At 41.0% G+C, this 19862-nt stretch overlaps 2 protein-coding genes across 3 annotated transcripts in view; both read left to right on the top strand.

Moving 5' to 3' along the window:
• vldlr (very low density lipoprotein receptor) overlaps positions 1-9040 on the top strand; it is a 60751-nt gene extending 51711 nt beyond the window's left edge. The window contains exons 17-20 of one of the 2 annotated variants that reach the window (XM_051412194.1): positions 3405-3464; positions 6541-6618; positions 6974-7143; positions 7787-9040. In XM_051412194.1, the coding sequence (XP_051268154.1) occupies positions 3405-3464; positions 6541-6618; positions 6974-7143; positions 7787-7822 (344 nt within the window). In that variant the 3' untranslated portion in view covers positions 7823-9040. The remainder of the gene's footprint in view (positions 1-3404; positions 3465-6540; positions 6619-6973; positions 7144-7786) is intronic. The other variant, XM_051412195.1, reaches the window with a different exon arrangement.
• Positions 9041-11664: 2624 nt separating this feature from the next.
• Positions 11665-19799, top strand: kcnv2a (potassium channel, subfamily V, member 2a). The gene is made up of 9 exons (XM_051411986.1): positions 11665-12030; positions 12557-12694; positions 13501-13679; positions 13773-13944; positions 15863-16054; positions 16683-16937; positions 17030-17146; positions 17396-17521; positions 18576-19799. Exons 1-9 carry the CDS (start codon positions 11893-11895, stop codon positions 18852-18854), a joined length of 1596 nt encoding a protein of 531 aa, XP_051267946.1. The 5' UTR covers positions 11665-11892; the 3' UTR covers positions 18855-19799.
• The last annotated feature ends 63 nt before the right edge of the window (positions 19800-19862 follow it).

Below are 19862 nucleotides of genomic sequence, written 5' to 3' on the forward strand. Positions count from 1 at the left end.
TGATTAACTGGATACAAGTTTGGCCCATGCGATCAATACATTTGTTTCCACTTCCTTAGGGATTGTATGGGGACCATAGTCACTTGGTGATATCATGTAAATCTTTGTCGACTACATAATTATGGTTGATCAGATTATGTAGATGCTACAATATAAGCTAGTGGGAGCATGTAGACGTTGGGGAACTCTACGTGTCACATTTGTTTTCAAACTTTGCAGGAACTCCAGTTTTCCAGTCCTATTCCTCTAGTTTCTGATTTTTCCGCTCCTGTCACATTTAGCATTAAACACACATTAAACATTTTCAGTTTGTATGGAAATGTCTTCACTTCACCCCACCAGCAAATTTGCATCTGTTTAACTCCGCTCATGTCTTTCCATTAACTTCATATGAACATGAGTTCTGGTAAGATTCACTAGTTCCTGGTGAAAATGTTTTTTTTTTTGTTTGTTTTTTCAATCTACTTAACACTTCATTCTATATATTTTGCTTACTGTGTGTAGTTTATAACCAGGAAAGAACTTGAGCTCCCAGGTCAAACGGGTGAAAAAAGTACTGGTTTGATCATATTACTTTCAATGTTAGATTGATCAAATTAATGTTTTTTTTCCAATTCAAACTGCAGCCCTGCCCTCCATTAGTCTCTTTTCCTTTGCTGTAAAAATGCTGCTGGGAAACACTGTCCTCTCTCTAATCCACTCTGTTCCAGTTGTTTTTGTCTTGGGCCGTGCAGCTCCTTTCTGCGTTCCCACAGATTAGCCTTTTCATACTGAACCATCGTCGGATAGAAACGTGACAGCTGAATTCAGTGCACATACCCTCCTAATTGGACTCAAACTGTAGACCGAGACACTGGTGTTCACAAAGTACTGAAACATCTCCCTGACAACTCTGTACCACCGTCCTCCGCCCTCCTGAATGAAAGTCCGCCTGCCTAGTTAGCCTGTTCAGTTTTCTTTAGTCTTTCTCTTCTTTACTTTTCTGTTTCCAAGTGGGAACTGGGAGACTGTTTCCAGTATTTCCTGTCAGCATGTCCTCCTTTTGCATCTTTTTCTGCAGTAATACTTCATTTATATCTGGGTGTTTTCCATTTCATGTTGTATATCTGTTTATATAGTTATGTCTTGTATTTATATCTTTTATTTATATCTATCTATATTTGTCTTTCACCCAGAAAAAAAATAGTTTAGTTTTTCACTTCTTTAGTACAGACTTTTATGCAGAGCTAATTTTGTGCACTTATTTACAACCTTGAGCTTACGTTTTCTAGTTTTACCACTGCAGGAATTTACTGCATTAAAAGTCATAACTTAACTGTAAAAAGATTACATTTTTAAAACATTTTCAGCTGTCATCAACAAAAACACCCACTGTGTTGACCTGAATTATGAGGTAGAGCTGCAGAGTTAGCTGATGTTCAACTTTACAGCAACATTGTGTTTTTCCACACAAAAATAACAAATCCATACAAAATGTTACATGTTGCTTTTACCTGTTTTTTCCCTTTTTGCAAGAATAAAGACACACAAGCTGCATAAAATTGGGCAGTGTGTCAGAGATAAAATGCATGCTAGCAGTGAGTGTGTGAGTGTCTTTCTGGTACTATTTAAACGTGAGAATAGTGTGGGCGGTGGTTAAAGAGGGAAGCCTGTCACTTGCTGAATGCTCCTCCACTCTCCTCCTAGTTGGGCTGTAGCCAGAGGCCTTGTTGCTCTTTTTACTAAACCTCCTGCTAACATATTTATCCCATTTTACAGCTGCTGCGGCTGAAACGAATAGGTACTGTAGAGCATTGTGTGCTTCCAGCTTTGACCAGCTCTAATCTTGTTAGCAAAAGAAAGTAATAAGCAATGCTCTTCACTTCACAGTTAAACCCGAAACTACCACTGAGGGGTTCATATAACAGCCTTTAGAGGTAACAGGGGAGTGTTTTCCTTCAGGCTGAACAATCTCAGGCTGAAATAGAGGAAAGATTTGGGACTCCACTTATTTCCACTCAAACACTCCTCAAATACCAGTCATCATTAGTTCGACCTGTCCACAGAACAGTCAGTTTTAGATTGAATGTTTCACAGTAAGTGTTGGGCTTTGTCAATATTTTCTCCAAGCTCAGTTCTAAATCTAATATGCTAATCAAATACTAGTCCGTTCCAATCCCTTATTGGATTTATTGGACTTTTGAAGGTACCCTGTGAAGTTTTTTATGGGAATTGTTTACAATAAGTGTTTCACTGCATCTTGCCTGCCTCTCTGATTTCTTTATCTCCTTTTAAGTGTCTTTGTTCTCTGTGTGACGAATTGTACAAATCCTAATAATGGTGGACAGTCTTTCATTGAAGGCAACTATGATGTTGTTCTGGGTTGTACACATGAAGCGGTAAAAGTAGGGTGTGTAAAGAATGAAAAAGTTCGAAGTGTGCAGTATAATAATCTAAGATGATTCCTCAAGTGATAAGTCTGCGTCAGTTGGGACTGAAGACTACAAGTTTGAAAATGAAAGAAATTCTGGGCATGTGGCTTTACAAAGTAATGAGCTTACCAGACTTATGTAGCCTGCTCCTCATCTCTGCTTGAGGCTCCAGCCTACATTAGCCGCTTCAAGCATAACTCGCTCGAATTGTATGTAGGCGCCAGGTTTCAAGGAAGAAGAATTATGTGGTATAGAAAAGACAATGTCTCTGTGTCCATCGCGATCAAAGCAGTGCAATGCTGAATCGATTGAGTACTTTTAACGTCTGCTTAATGATCAACTAATAAATTCATCAATCAGTGCAAGTATAGTCTGCTGCAGGTAAAGCCTTTGGAAACTGCTTTAGTCTGAATTTGACTGTGCTTTATGTTGTATTGTTTGTCAGTAAGCATGATTTAATGCATTAATTTCCAACTCCTACGCAGCAGACCTAACACCCCTATGATAACTGTGCTGCCGCTGCTAATCAAGGCTGTATTAATGAGTCCGTAAGGATTTTATTGTTGCCGCAGCTGTCTGTCGTGGTTGTACAGAGGCTGTTAGGGACTTCCTGATCGATGCAGTTTACTGGGCATAATGTTGCTTTAAACCCGTTAAATTGCTTCTGAATGTTGTCCTACCTTTTGTGTGCATCTGGCTTGAATGTTAAATATATGAAAGGAGGAAAACCATAAGAATTGTAACGTTGCTGCTGTTTCTGTACATTGTAGATGTTGTCATGGCTGTGATGGCTTGGCTTCTTTCTCGCTGAAGAAAAGCATATCCCGCTTTCATCTGTCGAGCGTTTATTTACGCGTTTAGTCTCCTGAGATCTGGTCTATTTTCAAAGAAGGCCTACTTGCATGTGTGCAGTTTAAAAATAGAACAGCTTCTGTGGCCTGATGATTTGTTTTTTGTTGTCAGAAGCATGACTCTTGGCTCTCTCTGTAACAGACCCTTCTACCAAAGGTTCCTCAAAGGATGATGGGAAAGCTCTAATACAGCCATCCCCAGGTAAAACCATCAGCTGCCGCCTGCTCTGCTGCCCGTCTCTGAGGCAGTGACTCGCTATAAAGCACGTTGGGCTTTGTTCATAATTTGGTGTTTTTCCATTTTAATTGTTAAACTTGGTAATATCTGTCTCTTGTTTTTGGCTGCTTTTGACTTTCTTCTTCCCCTGTGTACTCTTGAATCAGCCTAAAATCTATCGCCAAAATTCAATTCCAAAATCACTTCTTGTGTCCACGTAAAGACATGGGGTTGAATATCTATCTGTTTTAGCTGTAATCTGTCTGTAAAGTCTGTAATGACTGCTTCTGTCTGTGCTTTGTCTGCGTTCCTGCCTTTGGTACATTTCAGATAACTGATTTAAGTGATTATGTGTTTATACTTAATTTGTAACACATGGTCCAGTAACTGGAGGTATTCAAGGGGTAATTCTATTCCAGTTGTCTCCTGGGCTGCACACTACACTTATTCTTGAAGTCCTTTATTGAATACATTAATGTGTCTGCACATAATGTCGTCTTCAGCATAGCTTTTGACTTTGGTTCAACATTTGAAATCCTGTGGCTGTTAAAACTCTTGTTCCACTGGTGTGCTGTTTTCCAATAATAGATTACCTTTAGGCATGGGATGAAATTTTATGTCACGATTATCGTGAGACAATCATTTTGGTTTACGATATTATTCCCATAATCCCAAAAATTTCACTTAAAACTCTAACTGGACACTGAAATTACTTTACCATACATTTTGTTAAACCATTTCTTATGGCATCACAATAGACACCTCAACTCCCTGTCGTTGGGAAATCCATAGTATTTCAACACATCTGGTTGAACTTTTTGGGTGGAGGGGATACAGTGGGCAAGCTGAGCTGTCAGTCATGGCAACAGATGGCAAAGATGCAGTCTCCCCCTTGTGGCAATTCAAAATGAATAAGCACATCAATAAAGGACTGTACGTTAGCGAACTAGACAGCTTTTCCAAGTCAACCAAAGTAAGGATATTCACGATTATCGCACAAGTTTTTTTATGATTGTTATTAACAATGGATTTAGTTTGGCTGAGACCTATATATGCACATGCTTTGCGTCTGTCTTCGGTAAGATTTCTGGCTCGACTATAGCTGTGTGTGCATTTGGCCACATTGTTCAGTCTTGTGAGTTTAAAATGTGATTGGTAAACATGCTAGAATGAAGTGTTTGCTGGCGAACTTCTTTCTAAAGAAAAATGCTGCCGGTGCGTTTCACATAGAAATAACCCTATCAACACTTGGCACACAGACAGTTAGCTGATGATTTCCTGTTTGTTTCAATCACAGCACTTGTTCTCATGACTTTTATTCACTTAGCCGGACCCTTGATTTTGTATTTAAACCGTAATTTGGTAAAAGCTGTCCACTTCCTTTCTCCTGTTAGACATGTGATGCAGTTCTTGAGATGCCTGCCAAGTTTTTTTTTTTTTTATGCTCTTCTCCTCTGTTACTGTAGAATTAGCTGGTGAGGAGGACTATCTGGATATCAAACCACAGTCGGCATTAAACTCTGCATGAGCAGAGTTGTGCAAGTGCAGGCCAGGAGCACCGCCTAGTGGCAGAAACAAAGAGGTGTATCAAAACAACCAAAACCAGTCAGAATCAGTGCAAGTTCCACAAGTTAGTGATTGTTGTATTACTGCACACACAAGGATTGAAACCAAAAGCCTTCTGACATGTTCAGGAAACAGTTGAACATAGTGCAAAGTAGATAAAGTACAGTGTCTGCAATGTACTATATGAACAGGTACTAAAACATGTTGAAGCTTAGTCTGGCGATGCGTGTTTCGTGTCAATAAATCTTATGAAAAGACCAAAACCAACAATGAAGGTATCCCACTAACAAGTATTTCCTTCCTCTTTGCCATAGAGCTCCATTTTAAAAACCCATCAATGAACCATGTTCATTACCATGACCACACACTGGAGTTGTACACTGTCCTGCTGCCATAAATGCACAATGCACACCAAATGTGTAGTAGTCTGCCCCTGAAAATAGTCCCCAATAAATGCACTGTGTCCTCCAGTTTGTGACATGTTGGGTAAAAAATACAGTGGCCAGGAAATGATTGAATCTTTATTTGTAGGATTTGTTGGTTAAAAAGGGGTAACACACAACTCTGTAGAAATCCTGATACTATAATTAAGGATTTTCAAATGGTTTACCTTTTTATGATATAACTGGAGTTGATATTGTTGGCACTTGGCCGGTGAGCTGCTCTGTGGCTGAGAGGCATGCTGATGACATCACCAAGCCATTTGGCAGCGCAGCAGACGGACTGGCAGGAAGGACTCGAGTTAACAAACCCTGTTTTTTGTCTCTTTGTCCTGAAATCTCCGTCGCCGCTTTCAGCTGAGCTGTTTGCCAGTCATGTCACTCACTCGTCGCCGACACCAAAACACTCCGGCCTGCTGCACGAACACCCTGAGACTGGATAATGTTGACCCTGGGGAAAATGGACCAATTCTTTACACAGTGCTGTAACAAAGTTTACCTGAACCTTTTCCTTTATCACAGTTTTAAATTTTAGTAAAACATTGATACAGTGCAAATGCATAATGCCACAATAGAAATTCAGAGCATTTTTCATGTTCTTTTTAAGCTTTAAATGTCAAACAGATTCTCTTCACTGGCAGGGACTCCATGACACAGAAGCATTTGGAGAAGTGGCAGTCAACTTTTGCGATGTCGTGAGCAAGTGTTACGTTCACCCCATCTGTTCGTTTGGAAATGTTCTTGTAGCAGATTGAGTTTTTAAGTTGCCGATTCTGCCTTTTTGTCTCCTCCTTTTGAGTTGTTTACATTTACCTGAACCTCCAAACCCCACTGTGCTCAATCCCAGGCCTCCATGCTGCTCAGTCCGTTAGACAGCCTGTATCTGTCGCAGATATCTGCCTCAACTTCTGGCTAAACTTTCTTCCTTTTCAGCATGTTGAATTAAGTGTGCTTGCTCAAACTGAGGATTGTCTTGAAAATGACCTAAGTTTTTGTATTTTTGTTGGCTGTGTGTGTCTCTGTGTTTTGACCTTTTGCTTTGTTTCATCTTTCAGAAGCCAATGTGAGCACATCGATCCAGGTGGACTCCACAGCCAGAGGGTCTGCTGCTGCCTGGGCCATACTGCCTGTCTGTGAGTGGAACTCACTCACTCACTCACTCACTCACTCACTCGCTCACTTAGCTCAAATAAGTCATCTTTGTTCTTTGGTGTGTAATGAAACTAATTAGTAATTAATAATAAAATGGTAATTTGTGCTCTTGGATAGGGCTGAGAAAGCTTCTGTCAGAACCTCTCTCAAAGTCGCTCCTTCCCTTTTACGTAATATTTTTTTTTTATTGGCTTCCTGTACTCCTGTGCTAGGCTTTGTGCTAGGCTTTGTGCTAGGCTTTTAACTAGCAATTAATGTAGATTAGCTAGTTAACAAGCTTTTGCTAACTTAAGATGCAACTGTCATTTTAATCTTTTATGTTTTACCTCTACTCAGTGCTGCTGGCGATGGCGGCAGCGGGCGGATACCTGATGTGGAGAAACTGGCAGCTGAAGAACCAGAAGAGCATGAACTTTGACAATCCCGTCTACCTAAAGACCACAGAAGAAGACCTCAACATCGACATCACCCGACACGGCGCCAACGTGGGACACACCTACCCTGCAGTGAGTAAACAACCTCCGAGCGTAGGGTATCGTAGGTAAGAAGGGTCAGCAAACGACCTCTGCTGGATGTACCGATCTCAAAACGCCCGTCTCCCAATAACCATAAAGAATACACATTTTAGAGCTGTAAAGTCATGACAAACGCTCTTGAATAATAAAAGGAGCTCTTGTATTTCTTTGCTTACAAAAATTAATCAGGTGGGGTAGATGTTGTGAGCAGCCGTGCAGCTTGAGTAATTTTATTCTGACAGAGGGTGGTGACTGCATGTTAATGACCGCCACTGTCACCCTGACCTTGTGGCCTTCAGTAATCCTTAGTTCATTGTTGGCCGTCCACAGAGCACATCTCTGTGTACGCAGATTAAACAGATTAACCTAAGCCCGGCCAGAGCCACAAGATGGACACAAACCTCTGGCGTCGCCCTCACAGCTGCAGCAGACATCCTAACAGATTGTTTTTACTCTTCCTTCTGTTTGCAGATGAAACAAACAAAATGCAACCTGTTCATTGATTAACTTCTAGAGATGTTGGTAGCTCTGTGTCCCTCTGATTTGTTTATTTGTCCTAGTTGAGCTGAGAATGAAATCAAACGTTTAATGAATCCATTTTCTCTCTCCTCCCCCTCCCTCTCTCTGTCTCCAGATTTCGATAGTGAGCACAGATGACGATTTATCATGATCGTCTTGGGTTTTGTTTTTTGTTTTTTGTTTTTGTACGGCAACCCGTAGTGTTGCGTGGCGCCTCCTCGTTGCCATGCCGACGGTTGTCCGTAGCAGCAGCAGCCCTTACAGTACGACCACATGCCTTCCGAAGTGCATTATGTCCATTATGTGTGGAGAGGATGACCGGAAGAAATGTTAGTTATTATGTGAATACTACAATGAATTATGTGTCATAACTGTTTTCACTCAGTGCGTCCAAAGTGTTCAGGATTCCTTTTTTTCATTTTGGTCCTTATTATTTTCGGGCCTCAGACAGCTTCCTGTCCCTTCTTAAAGGAGTCCAGCGCCACCTTTTCGAACAGATGAGAAACGCAGTGAATTTCCTTTCTCTTACGGGGCTTTCTGTGTTCAAACTGAACCGGAGGATGCGGTTTCTCACGCCAAACAGATCGACTCTACTGGACAGGATTTAAAACTGGGCCGGACCTGTCAGCATCTGAAGTGTTAAGTGTTTGACCGTATTCAGAGTGGGGAGGGGTCATTTAGTAGTGAGGCCTTCATGGGGGGAACTTGGTCCAATCATTGTTTCTTGCCTCCTTTGATCCAACAGGCTCAGATGTGTGAATATTTATGAACTATCATGGTTTGGGCAGTAATATCTAAGATACAAGTTTTCTTTTATTTTTTGTGTTTTTTTATTTTTGTTTTCTTTCCAATGGTACCTCTTGGTATGCATTCTTACAAGCAGTTTTTTCAGTCATTATTATTATTATTATTATTATTATTATTACTGTTATTATTATAGAAGCAGTGTAAGGATCACCATAGTTATAGCATTTGTAAACATTGTATATATTTACCCATCATCCCTCAAAGACGTGACGGTCAGTCAGGACTCTCTTCAATGCACTTTGATCAAATGTTCCTTGTGTAAATAAGATTGTATACATTTGACTTGAAATCAATTTTTTGCTATGGTTGGGCATCGTACCAGGGTTAGAGTTCAGATGTATTTAACAAGAAAGAAAAAGCTGAAAAAAGGAGAAAAAAAACAAACCTACACAACTGAATTTGGTAAAACTATTTTGTATGTTTGTGTGCTGTTGCTGTGAACTTTTTCTAGCCTTGTACAGTGAGGGGGAACTCTATTAAAATGTAAAAGCTCTGTATCTGTGAAGAAACTGATTTGCAAATCACTTGAGAATTAAAACCTAATCCACAACGTTGTTCAAAAGCACAGCCTCCTGTCTTTTCTCGTGTGTGGGTGGGGGGGGGGTTGTCCTGTAGCTTCCAATGAAGGGAAGTCTTAATGCTATTGAAAGCACACTATTCAAAATATTGCTACACCAATGTTCAACATGACAATGCCCCCAGAGGAGGTCCTTTTACTTTAAGGTGTATATTAAGTATATTTACTTTGTGTTCAGTAGAAGTATTATCAACAAAATGCTTTCAAATATCAAAAGAGATTTCTGCAAGAAAGGTTCCTTGTGGCTCATCTATATTATGTAGTTCATTAGATTGTTAATACTGATGCATCAGTGGGTCAGTAGTATGTTACTGTTGGAGCTGGTCAACAGGGAGCTAATTTGATGCACTTTATATGTAGTTGGGTCATTTCTTCCACTGGTTCTCAACCATGGGGTCTGGGGGGGACATGAGATGATAAATGGTAGAAGAAAGAATCTAAATGGTTCTGCTACACAAGATATTGGATAACTTGAATGGTAGAAACAAAACTATTTGAGAAGGTCAAAAACTTAATTTGTCCCTGAGGGGCAATCTGTTCTGCTGCAGTAGCAATTAAAAGGACAACACAGGGCGAGGTGCACAAGAAGACAGAGAGCCACACATACATAACTACACACATTAAAAGAACACATCCGTCTGAAAAGTAACTGGTCACTACAGTAAAAATTACAATATTTTATTGGGCATGTAGTGTAGTGAGTCAGACCTGATCACCAAACATCAGTGCTGGACCTCACCAATGCTAGTGTCTGGGAACAAATCTCTGCAGCCATATTAATGGCTGCAGAGTTGGGTGTCCACGTTTCGGCCATGTGTCATTTGTTTTGTTGCTTTAGATCTTCAGTACAGTGACATTTTGTGTTGTGCTGCTTCTGGTGACATGACTTGACAAAAAAAGACAGACTTGCAGCTCTACTTAAACTCCAGTGACTCGTGATTAATCTTTTGACTTGAAATGACTTGACATTCTTCTTAGGCCCAAAGACTAACCACTGTTCCACAGTCAAGGATGAATTTTTCACATCACTTGTTTTAGATTTTAATATGAGGATAAGAAGGATGAGTCAGAGGCAAATTTCAAACTGCAAACTTGATGCATCCTGATCCTCAAGGACCTGTTCCAAGAGGCGGATAGAGGCAGAGAAACATGAAACCTCTACCTCCTCTGTGCATCCAGCACACAGTTTAATCTCCGCTATAACCTCCACTCCTGACTCATCATGGCCTGATCGCATCAGCTGACGGCCGAACAGGAGGGAGCGTGTTCGTGAAGTAAAGGAAGTGGGTTGAGACTGTGGGAGCGCCGTTAAGTTGTTTTACTTGGAACGAGTCCGGCTCCATCCGTTCATTATCCCTGTTTAACTGCAGCAAGGATTAATCACTACCTGTCTGACTGTTGACTTATCAGCGGGACAAAGTAACACACACTTGGATTAAGGCAGAGATGTCAGATGTGGAAGTCTAAGTTACATAAAGGAAAGAGTCAGGCAGTCTGTCTGCACAAAATATTAAACATATTCAAATTAAATGAGGCCAAATACCCCAACTCCCACTCTTCCCAAATCCCAACACAGTCTGTGTATGTTCTATGTTAAATACATACACATTTCACAGCAGGTGTCTTTCTGGTTTTCCACTATTGTTACCTGAACAGTGTTCAATATCAGATTATCCATTCATTATTGAAAAGAAATCTCACTGTATTCAACACAATGTCTGGAAATCTGTAATTTACACATCATTACTTTATTACTACATTTAAAAAGTTGACAAACTTGATGTTAACGTTAATAATTTACCTCAACCTTTAAGTAATTATGTTATTAATTTAATTAATTAATGTGACCTGATAATCCACCAAATCTTTTCAGTACTTAAGGGTTAAGGATTAAACGCGTATCAATAAAACCTTAAAGGTCCAGTGTGTAACATTTAGGAGGCTCTCTGGACAAACCAAACACTGGCTGTAGATAAAGCCTTTAGTGATTGCTTGGCGAGTGGTATTCAGTTGGTTGCAATCTGCAATTTCACCACTAGATGCCACTAAATCCAACACACCTGTCCTTTAAGTCCTGTAGAGAAAAAAAAAAAGTCACCCTTAACAGTTGGTTCTAAGTCAGTGCAGCTCATTCTGGGAATAAATCCACAAACGGATCATTTAGCATGAAACTTTGTACGATGTATGCTAATAACTTTTTTTGACATTCCCATCAACCTTTAGTGTACTGTGTGTGTGTGTTTTTTTTCCGCAGATGTTAGCACCCTAACACGCTCAACTAAGATGGGAGGTGTGGCAAACAATACTTACTGAACATCAGCATGTGTAGCTCAAAGCACCACTCTGCACAGCTGGAGACTTTTGGTCTTGTTCCATTTATTTTGTCACCTGTCTGCAAGACAATGTAGGAAAAAATCCAAATTATTAAACAGAAATGAATTTGACTTCAGTTATCCCGTCCGGATTCGTAAAGTTACGAGATGTTGGAGTAAGTGGGAGGAGAGAGAGAGAGAGATCAAGAGATGGATAAAAGAGGATAATAGTATTTAAAACTTTAAGCACCCAGATCATCTCAGTCAGCTGCATTAGATGACGAGAGTCACTTCCTACCTCATTACTCTGTGTGTGTGTGTGTGTGTGTGTGTGTGTGTCTGTGTCTCCAGTGTAGGTATGTTGACCTGATTTCTGTCTGAATGGAAACATTTCCCATCCTTTCATGCATGTTTACTGATTTGTGCCGTCGTCCTGCGTATGTGTGTGTGACCCAGGCTTTTGTGCCAGGATGTCTCTCCATGCAGGTCAACTGATTTAAGGTTCAAACCCGTTCAGTGGCGACCATGTTGACCCACCTCAGAGCCCGTAGCAGGAGTTTGTTCCCCAGCTACAAGCTCGGCAGCCGGACTCAAGCTGCCAAAGAACCGGTCGAGTATCTGGACTTCACCAACACCTTTGTTAAACCATGGAGCTCCATGCAGGTCAGACACTTATTTGATATGTTTTTCCTTCTTTTATGTGGTTCTTCATTAGTTTGAGTCTTTTTTTGAAGTTGCTCTTCTGCTTTGCTGGTTTTTGGTTTGAAATCTGAGCGTAAAACCCTCAACAGAGTTAGATGTAGTTTACTTGAAAAAATGTCTGCTCACAAAACTCTGATATTGATTCTTAAATATTTGCCACCTACTTATTTTCATGATTGATTAATGATCCAGAGCCCAAGCTGACATCCTCAAAGGTCTGATTTTGCCTGACCAACTCTGAGAACCCTATAACATTCAATTCACAATAACAAATGATAGAAAACTGAGAAAAATTTACACATTTGAGAAGCTGGAACCAGAGATTATTTGTTTGTTGTTATTTTCTTTTGTCTATTTCCAATATTTGTGTGTGCGTTTAAGTATTCTTCCACTGTGTTCTGCTTAGTTTAATCATTTCTTCATATTGTCTCATTCATCTGGCATAAAGGCTAAAAATGCTAAAATTAATTTTGTGTTACGTGTGAAGGATCTGAGCAGAGACATCTATGATCTTTATGCTGAGTACGAAGATGAGGAAGAGGAGAGTCGATTCCCAGTGTCTCCCTCCCGCCTGCTGCTCTCTCCAGCCAAACACTTCACTCTCAATATCAACGTTGGAGGAACGGTAACTTTACTCAGCTTCTACCACAAACATCAAAACCAGACTGATATCGCCTTTTTCGCTAGCTTCCAACTCCCTCAGTCAGTTAGCAGGCTGCAGACTGTCCACCAGGGGGAGCTGTTCACTCATTGTCAGATCGGTTCTGCGCCTGCCAACCAGCACCCCCTGTAGGAAAGAAAAGGAACAGCAGTTTAGGCCTGACGATGGAGACATGTGGGTGTCGCCTCCTACAGGCAAATAAAGAAATAGCCGCCCACTGGCAATGTGTGTTACAGCTGCAGTTATTTCTAATGTTTCCTCTGTGTGTGTGTGTGTGTGTGTGTGTGTGTGTGTGTGTGTGTGTGCTACAGTTATTGCTAACACGATTAGCTGACTAATGAATTAATCAAGCAAAAAATTGTAAACACTGTCATGATCAGACCGATGATCAAATGTGGAGTTTTTCTCATGTTTCATATGAAAACTGAATCGTTTTGGGGACAGCCAATGTGTGACGGCGTTTCTCAACATTTTCGACTGTCGAATGATTTGATTATTGGAAGGAACTATCTACATACGGAATAAAATGAACTGTTCATTGCAGTCCTAGTTACAAGGATATCAAACAGCCCCTATTTGAATTGTATGAATCTAGACAATCTGACATTGTAATCTGCATAGGTTGGTTATTAAATGTGTTTTCACCCTCGATTAGCATTTTAAAAGCTTTCTATGTGTGTTCCCAGCTTTATTTAAACTGTCTTTCCATTCTTTTCTTTTTCAGCTATATTATTTTTCACTTTATCCTTTTCTGTTCTCCTCTTCTGCAGCTGTATCACTTGCCCTACAGGTTAGCTGCAAGGTACCCCACGACAAGGATCGGCCGGTTGGCCACGTACACAGACCACAGCATGAAGTTAGACCTGTGTGACGACTACATCGTCCAGAGCAACGAGTTCTTCTTTGACCGGGACCCTAAAATCTTCCACAACATCTTCAACTTCTACAAGTGAACTATATACTGTATATACACACACATAATACAAACGTACAAGAGAATCAATGAATTGATACAAATTCTGGTCCCTGTCCTTTCTATCAGAACTGGAGTGTTGTGCATTAAAGACGAACTGTGTCCACGCAACTTCCTGGAGGAGATAAACTACTGGGGTGTCCGAATCCGAAACAGCCAACGCTGCTGCCGCATCTCCTTCGAAGAGAGGCAGGACGAGCTGAACGAGCAACTCAAAATCCAGAAACAGCTGATAGCAGAGGTAGGTCGGTGGTTCGAGTCTTTCACTGAACCACTGTCGACGTTCACTGACCCAACCTCTAGTGGTCCTGGTGGCTGGCTCTTTCCCCAGCAGAGAGACAACTGAGATACCTGGAGCCTTTGTGTGAGGGAATAAAGTTCAGACGGACAGACAGCGACATCTTAAACACAGCATTAGTTACAGCCAACAGTGTAATCACTGCTCCACATCACTGTTAATGATCATCAGCTCAACCAGCCAACATGTGTGAACAGCTGTGTGCAATGGAGGGCCAACACACTGCAGGTTTTCATTCCCAGCCCTCAGTGAGTTAATCAGTGGGTGGGGTCCAAAGAAAACCTGCAGACTGTTGGCTCTCCATGGTCATTTGTTAGCCACCACTCCCATAGAATAAATACACATTGAACTATGAATGGTAATGTCAATGTGAATATAAATGATGATGATGATGATGTTGACTTTTGACCTAGCACTACCAGAATATCAAATACCTGCAAAACTAACGACATTCCCATCAGCCTCAGATGTACTTTGTTGTTTAGTGCTAATTAGCAAGTCTGCCATGTTTCGACAGTAGCCCGATACGTTCAAACCAACCACTGGCTGAAGATAGAGCCTTTCACAGTTTTGTTAGTTTTGTAGCCACCATAGTTTCTCCTACACTCTTGGAAGGGTGGCGTGAGGCAAGGATAAACCCTACCCTGGACCTTTGATACGGCCCCACAGAGCTGCCATGCTAGCAGCTATGGCTGGAGACGCTTATGAGATAGAGATATGAGTTAACACAAGCTAATGAAGATAGCAAGGATATGCTGGTTCGTAACACTTGCTGGCTTAAAAAACAAACAAACAAAAAAAAACCCTACTTGCTGGCTAGCTACATTAGCTAACATATAAGGCACAGCTAACAATTATAATTAATTTAAATGTAAAGAAAATGAGAGAATTGCTAAACTATGGTGGCAGGAGGATTTACAGTAGCTAATAAGTTAGCTAACTTATTGTAGTTATCTAGGTTACACCCGTCGACCCGTAATGTTCAGTCTGCTAAAAGTATAAGACCGGCTAGGAACTAATAGTCACAGTTCAATAAATCTTCATATGCTAAGTAAGGCTAATATGATATGCTAAGGCAAATGTCGATGTCATGACACTGACAATGTTCTTTGGTAGTCCTCTTCTGAACGAGCCGGGCTCTTTCTAGTGGTATTTATCAGTGAACACAGTTTTGGTTTTATTTCCTGTGTTGTTTTATTTCTAGAATTCAAGTGAAGTGCTTCTTTCTGAAAACAGTATCCCAGTTACTCTGAATAATCCACAGGACACACGGAGTCCGTGTTCTGTGGAACCAAACAGTCATGTGAACTAAGTAATGAACTAGAATATTTGTGGTACTAATGACTTTTCCCCTCCAGACTTCATGTGTATAAAAGTGCTGCAAATTAAAATGTCAAGCAGTCATCACGTCCTAGCAGTCAATGTTTTTATTTTCACCTGTGAGCAGTAATCTGCTGGCTGACTCTGAGTCTGTCTGACCTACATTATAAATCACTGCTCCACTCCGCCGTCTTGACAGATGGAGAATAAGCTGTTTCTTGGCACAGATTTAGACAGATGTTTCCATCACAGAGGTCCCACTCTGATGCAGGGTGTTGTGCCAGTTTCTTCCCCATTGTGTTTTCTTGACATTTAGGTTTTCAATTCAGTTTTGTTTGGTTCTTTTGCTCTTTTTGCTCTGTCCTCAAAACTGTATTTTTTTTACACTTCTGTCTGTTTTTATTTCTGTGTTCTCAAAAGTTACATATTTTACTAAAAGAAATAGATCCCATATTTTGCCATTTTTATGTATTCATTGATTGAAAAATAATGTTTCTCCTGTTTCTGTTCTGTGACTGGTCTGTATTCTTGTGTCCTCCAGGTGGAGATGGAGGAGAACGAGGCGTTATTTGACGGCATGGCCTTCGGCCCGATCCGAAGGTGGATCTGGAACCTGATGGAGAAGCCTTTCTCCTCCATCACTGCCAAGCTGATGGGGATCGCCTCCTCCATCTTTGTGCTGGTCTCGCTGGTCGCCATGACGCTCAACACTGTGGAGGAGATGCAGTACAAGGTGAGTGTTTTACTTTTTGTGTGTATGTAGAAGGATAAGAAAGATTACTTACATTATTCGCATTGGTTTGTATAGGAGAGGCTCTTCCACAGGCAACTGAGAAAGGGAAGGACTCATTTTTTAAGTTACATTACAACCCTCTCACAAATTGGCAATAAAAAGTACGTGCACACTCCTGTCTTCTTATCAATTCTTGTTTTATTCTACATGATAATGTTGCAGACACAAATGGTCTTCCTGTGGTAGAGGTAACAGTGTTAGTGCATATGTGTAAATATAGATGAACTGAGATGACATGTCATACACCATCTGTGAATTATTGTTAGTACAGAGTTAAATGCACACGCATGTGCACAGGAAGAATGAAGATTTATTCTTAGAATACTGAATATATTCATAGATTCACATGCTTTTCAAATCAGTCAACAGCACATGTGCAGAAACGTATGAAGGAGAGAAAATGTACAAGAACAGGCATCTGCAAGTATCCCAAACTGCATCACCACAGCAAAAGCATAACTTTGTCACAGAAAAAAACAAAAACCAAACCTTTTAATGTGGAGAAATAGTTCAAACAAACAGTCAAAAACAGGATTTATTTATTATTTACTGTTACCTCCTCTTCCAGACAGCGTCGGGCGAACCCAGCGGCAGATTCTACGGCGAGAACGTGGAGACGTTCTGCATCACCTTCTTCACCGTGGAGTACCTGCTGCGCCTGGCGTCCACCCCCGACCTCAAGTGTTTTGGACGCAGCATGCTGAACACCGTCGACATGGTGGCCATCCTGCCGCACTACCTGCAGATGGCCTTGGAGTGCTTCGAGGACGAGGACATGCACCTGCACTCAGGGGACATCGAGACCGTTGCGCGTGTCGGAAAGGTCAGAGAGGGCTGCTGGGAAAGGGGATGATGAGATTTATTTGTCTTACTCATATTTATTGGTTCTTCTTGTTTGTTTTTTCCTGTTGATAGGTGGGTCAGGTTCTGAGGATCATGCGTCTGATGCGAATCTTCAGGATCTTGAAGCTGGCTCGTCACTCGACAGGCCTCAGGGCCTTCGGCTTTACACTGAGACAGTGCTACCAGCAGGTCTGACTGTACCAACAACTTGTGTCAATTATACTTATCACAGGAATAACTTTGTACTTGTATTTTTATTCAAGTACGGGCCAAATCTAGTGAGAATTTGAGGACATTTGTTGGAGAAATGGTGAAGATAGTGTTTGGCATGGCCTATAAGTACAGATACATGTTGAGACTTTACACCTCACTGTATCTAAAACATAAAGGAAGAACAAAGGACAGGAAATGCATATTAACATGTGTTTGTGTGTGCAGGTGGGCTGTTTACTGCTCTTCATCGGCATGGGCATCTTCATGTTTTCAGCCATGGTGTACACTGTGGAGCACGACGTTTACAACACCAACTTTACCTCCATGCCGCACGCATGGTGGTGGGCCGCTGTGAGTCCACACATAAACGCATACACATGCACATTCAGATTCAAACACAGCCTTTCTGTCTCCACCTGTTCTCTGTTGCCTACATATTCACATTTCTGGCAGTGTTGTAGAAGCAGAAGCTGTAATTTTAATCTCAGCAATCTAAAACACTGCACACAGAAATGTGTATCACCCTCAGCCAGTGAGTTTTTCAAAAATACAGCAGCCAGTATATTTAGTACACACTGTGAATTCTGCACCACCTTAGACTTTGTCTAATTAATTCAACTTTTTCTCAAATTTGAGATGTCCCCTGTGCAAAACATTGAGCCACACACCACCAAACTACTAGCTATTTTATTCTCACTGTCAAAAGTATCATTGGAGTAAAGTGTGTCAATATGTGTACTTGTGTACGTAGTAATGTAGTCACTTTATAAACTCTAAATAGTTCTCTCGTGTGATGAAAGACATTGACCTGAAGCTCGGTTCTGAGGCTGTTCTGTAAATAGTTTTCTAATAAATATAGCAACTATAAACCCATATCATTTTAAGGCTAACAACTTCGGATTAGCACCACCCACATCCGGCTTTTCTGATTACGTATACAAATACAGATCATTTAGATTGTTATATTAAACAGCTACTCTGTTAAAAATACAGAAGAGCAACTGCAATTTATAGATGTATTTTACAACAGTACATTGCGTTTCCTGTGACTGCTTCACAGGCAATCCCATATTTCTCTGATACAGCTGTAGGAAAGTGATGTATGCATACACTGTCTCCTGTGAATCCCTGTTGCGTTTGTTGGCGATTTGAATCCAACGCAGGAATGGCAGACTCCGCCACTAAGAATGACAAGTGAATGTAAATACACTGAATGACTACTACTGAAAAAATGTCGGCCATAAATAATACGCTTGTTGTTAAGTTAAAAATGTAAAAACCATTTCATTATGTATGTATGTATGTATGTAAAATCATTTTGTAAAAAGCCCTGTTAAAACAGAGGAAAATCATCAAGTAAGACTAACATGAATTATAAGGTCTATGTTTTTTATTCATTCTTTAGGTGAGTATTTCCACAGTGGGCTACGGCGACATGTTCCCTGAGACCAACCTGGGCCGTATCTTCGCCTTCGCCTGCATCTCCTTCGGCGTCATCCTCAACGGCATGCCCATCTCCATCCTCTACAACAAGTTCTCCGACTATTACACCAAGCTCAAGACCCACGAGTACACGGCCGTCACCAGGGCCCGCGGGAAGGTGCAGTTTGCCAAGAGAGCAGCAAAGAGGTTGGCCGAGTGCTGCGAGGACGTCGTACAGCAGAGGACATCCCGTCTGCAGTAAGCCAGGACTACAGTAAGATCTGGACAGTCAGGGAAGTGATCAGGACAGCAGAGACTGCCAGTTTATGGAACTGCAAATGAACCTGGGACATCCTGCACAGGTCATTATGCCACTGAGAGTCACTGAACCAGTACCTGCTGAGAAATCTCCAGCTGTCTGGACCTCCGTTAACACTTTTGAGGACAATATTTTTCCTGAAAGGACATTTAAAGGTTATATATGAGATTTAGAACACAGATATAGCAGCATGCCGCTATATATATGATATATATATTATAATGGAGTCGCTATGTCCTGAGCAGAGAATGACACTATCACTCTGCCTGTGTTGCTATCGCAGCCTCTCTCTGGTTTGTTTACAACGCCAGGCTGGCCACAAATGCAGGTTAGTGCATGTGAGTCTCCCTCCCTGTACAACTCAGGAGACTGGCTGAAACTTTTTTTTTTCTCTAATCTACGTTGCTGAATTAATTTAGCTTCTGTCCACTTTGAATGAAGTTATGATAGGATGGTATGCAAGGTATACCTACCGTTTTTATCTATTATATATTATTGGTTAAACAAGAGCTCTATCTCTGTAGGAATCCTTTCCATAATGTGGTCAGACTCTTAGAATAACAAACTGAGCCCGTCAGTGGCAAAAACCTTTAGTGGACATACAAGAATTAGTTAACGTTACATGACGGCCATTGCTGCCCGTTGCACATCTGACTCTGACCTAAGGGTTTATTTATAACCAGAGATGGTGATTGTTGGCAAGTTTTGTTTTGTTTCTGTCCAGTTTGTAGTGTTTTATGATTATCTGCGAAGTAATATGTCGGCGGACTGTGGTCAGCTGTAGTGTCCTTTGTTTTAGTCTGAGATGCTGGTGCTCTAGTGCGACATCTACTCGCACTGAATTTGGTATATATATAACCTTTAATTAAACTTTCCTCTATCCATCCATCCTCTATACGTGTTTATTCCTGTTAATCCCAGCATGCAACGGGAGAAAAGTAAGGGAACACC

The sequence above is a fragment of the Dicentrarchus labrax genome, unplaced genomic scaffold, assembly GCF_905237075.1.
Source record: "Dicentrarchus labrax unplaced genomic scaffold, dlabrax2021, whole genome shotgun sequence".
Classification (NCBI taxonomy): domain Eukaryota; kingdom Metazoa; phylum Chordata; class Actinopteri; family Moronidae; genus Dicentrarchus; species Dicentrarchus labrax.

Coding starts and splice junctions, on each gene's coding strand:
- kcnv2a (XM_051411986.1), top strand. CDS start 11,893: ATGTTGACCCACCTCAGAGCCCGTAGCAGGAGTTTGTTCCCCAGCTAC. Junction 12,031..12,556: donor AACCATGGAGCTCCATGCAG/GTCAGACACTTA, acceptor TTACGTGTGAAG/GATCTGAGCAGAGACATCTA. Junction 17,147..17,395: donor TGAGACAGTGCTACCAGCAG/GTCTGACTGTAC, acceptor TTGTGTGTGCAG/GTGGGCTGTTTACTGCTCTT.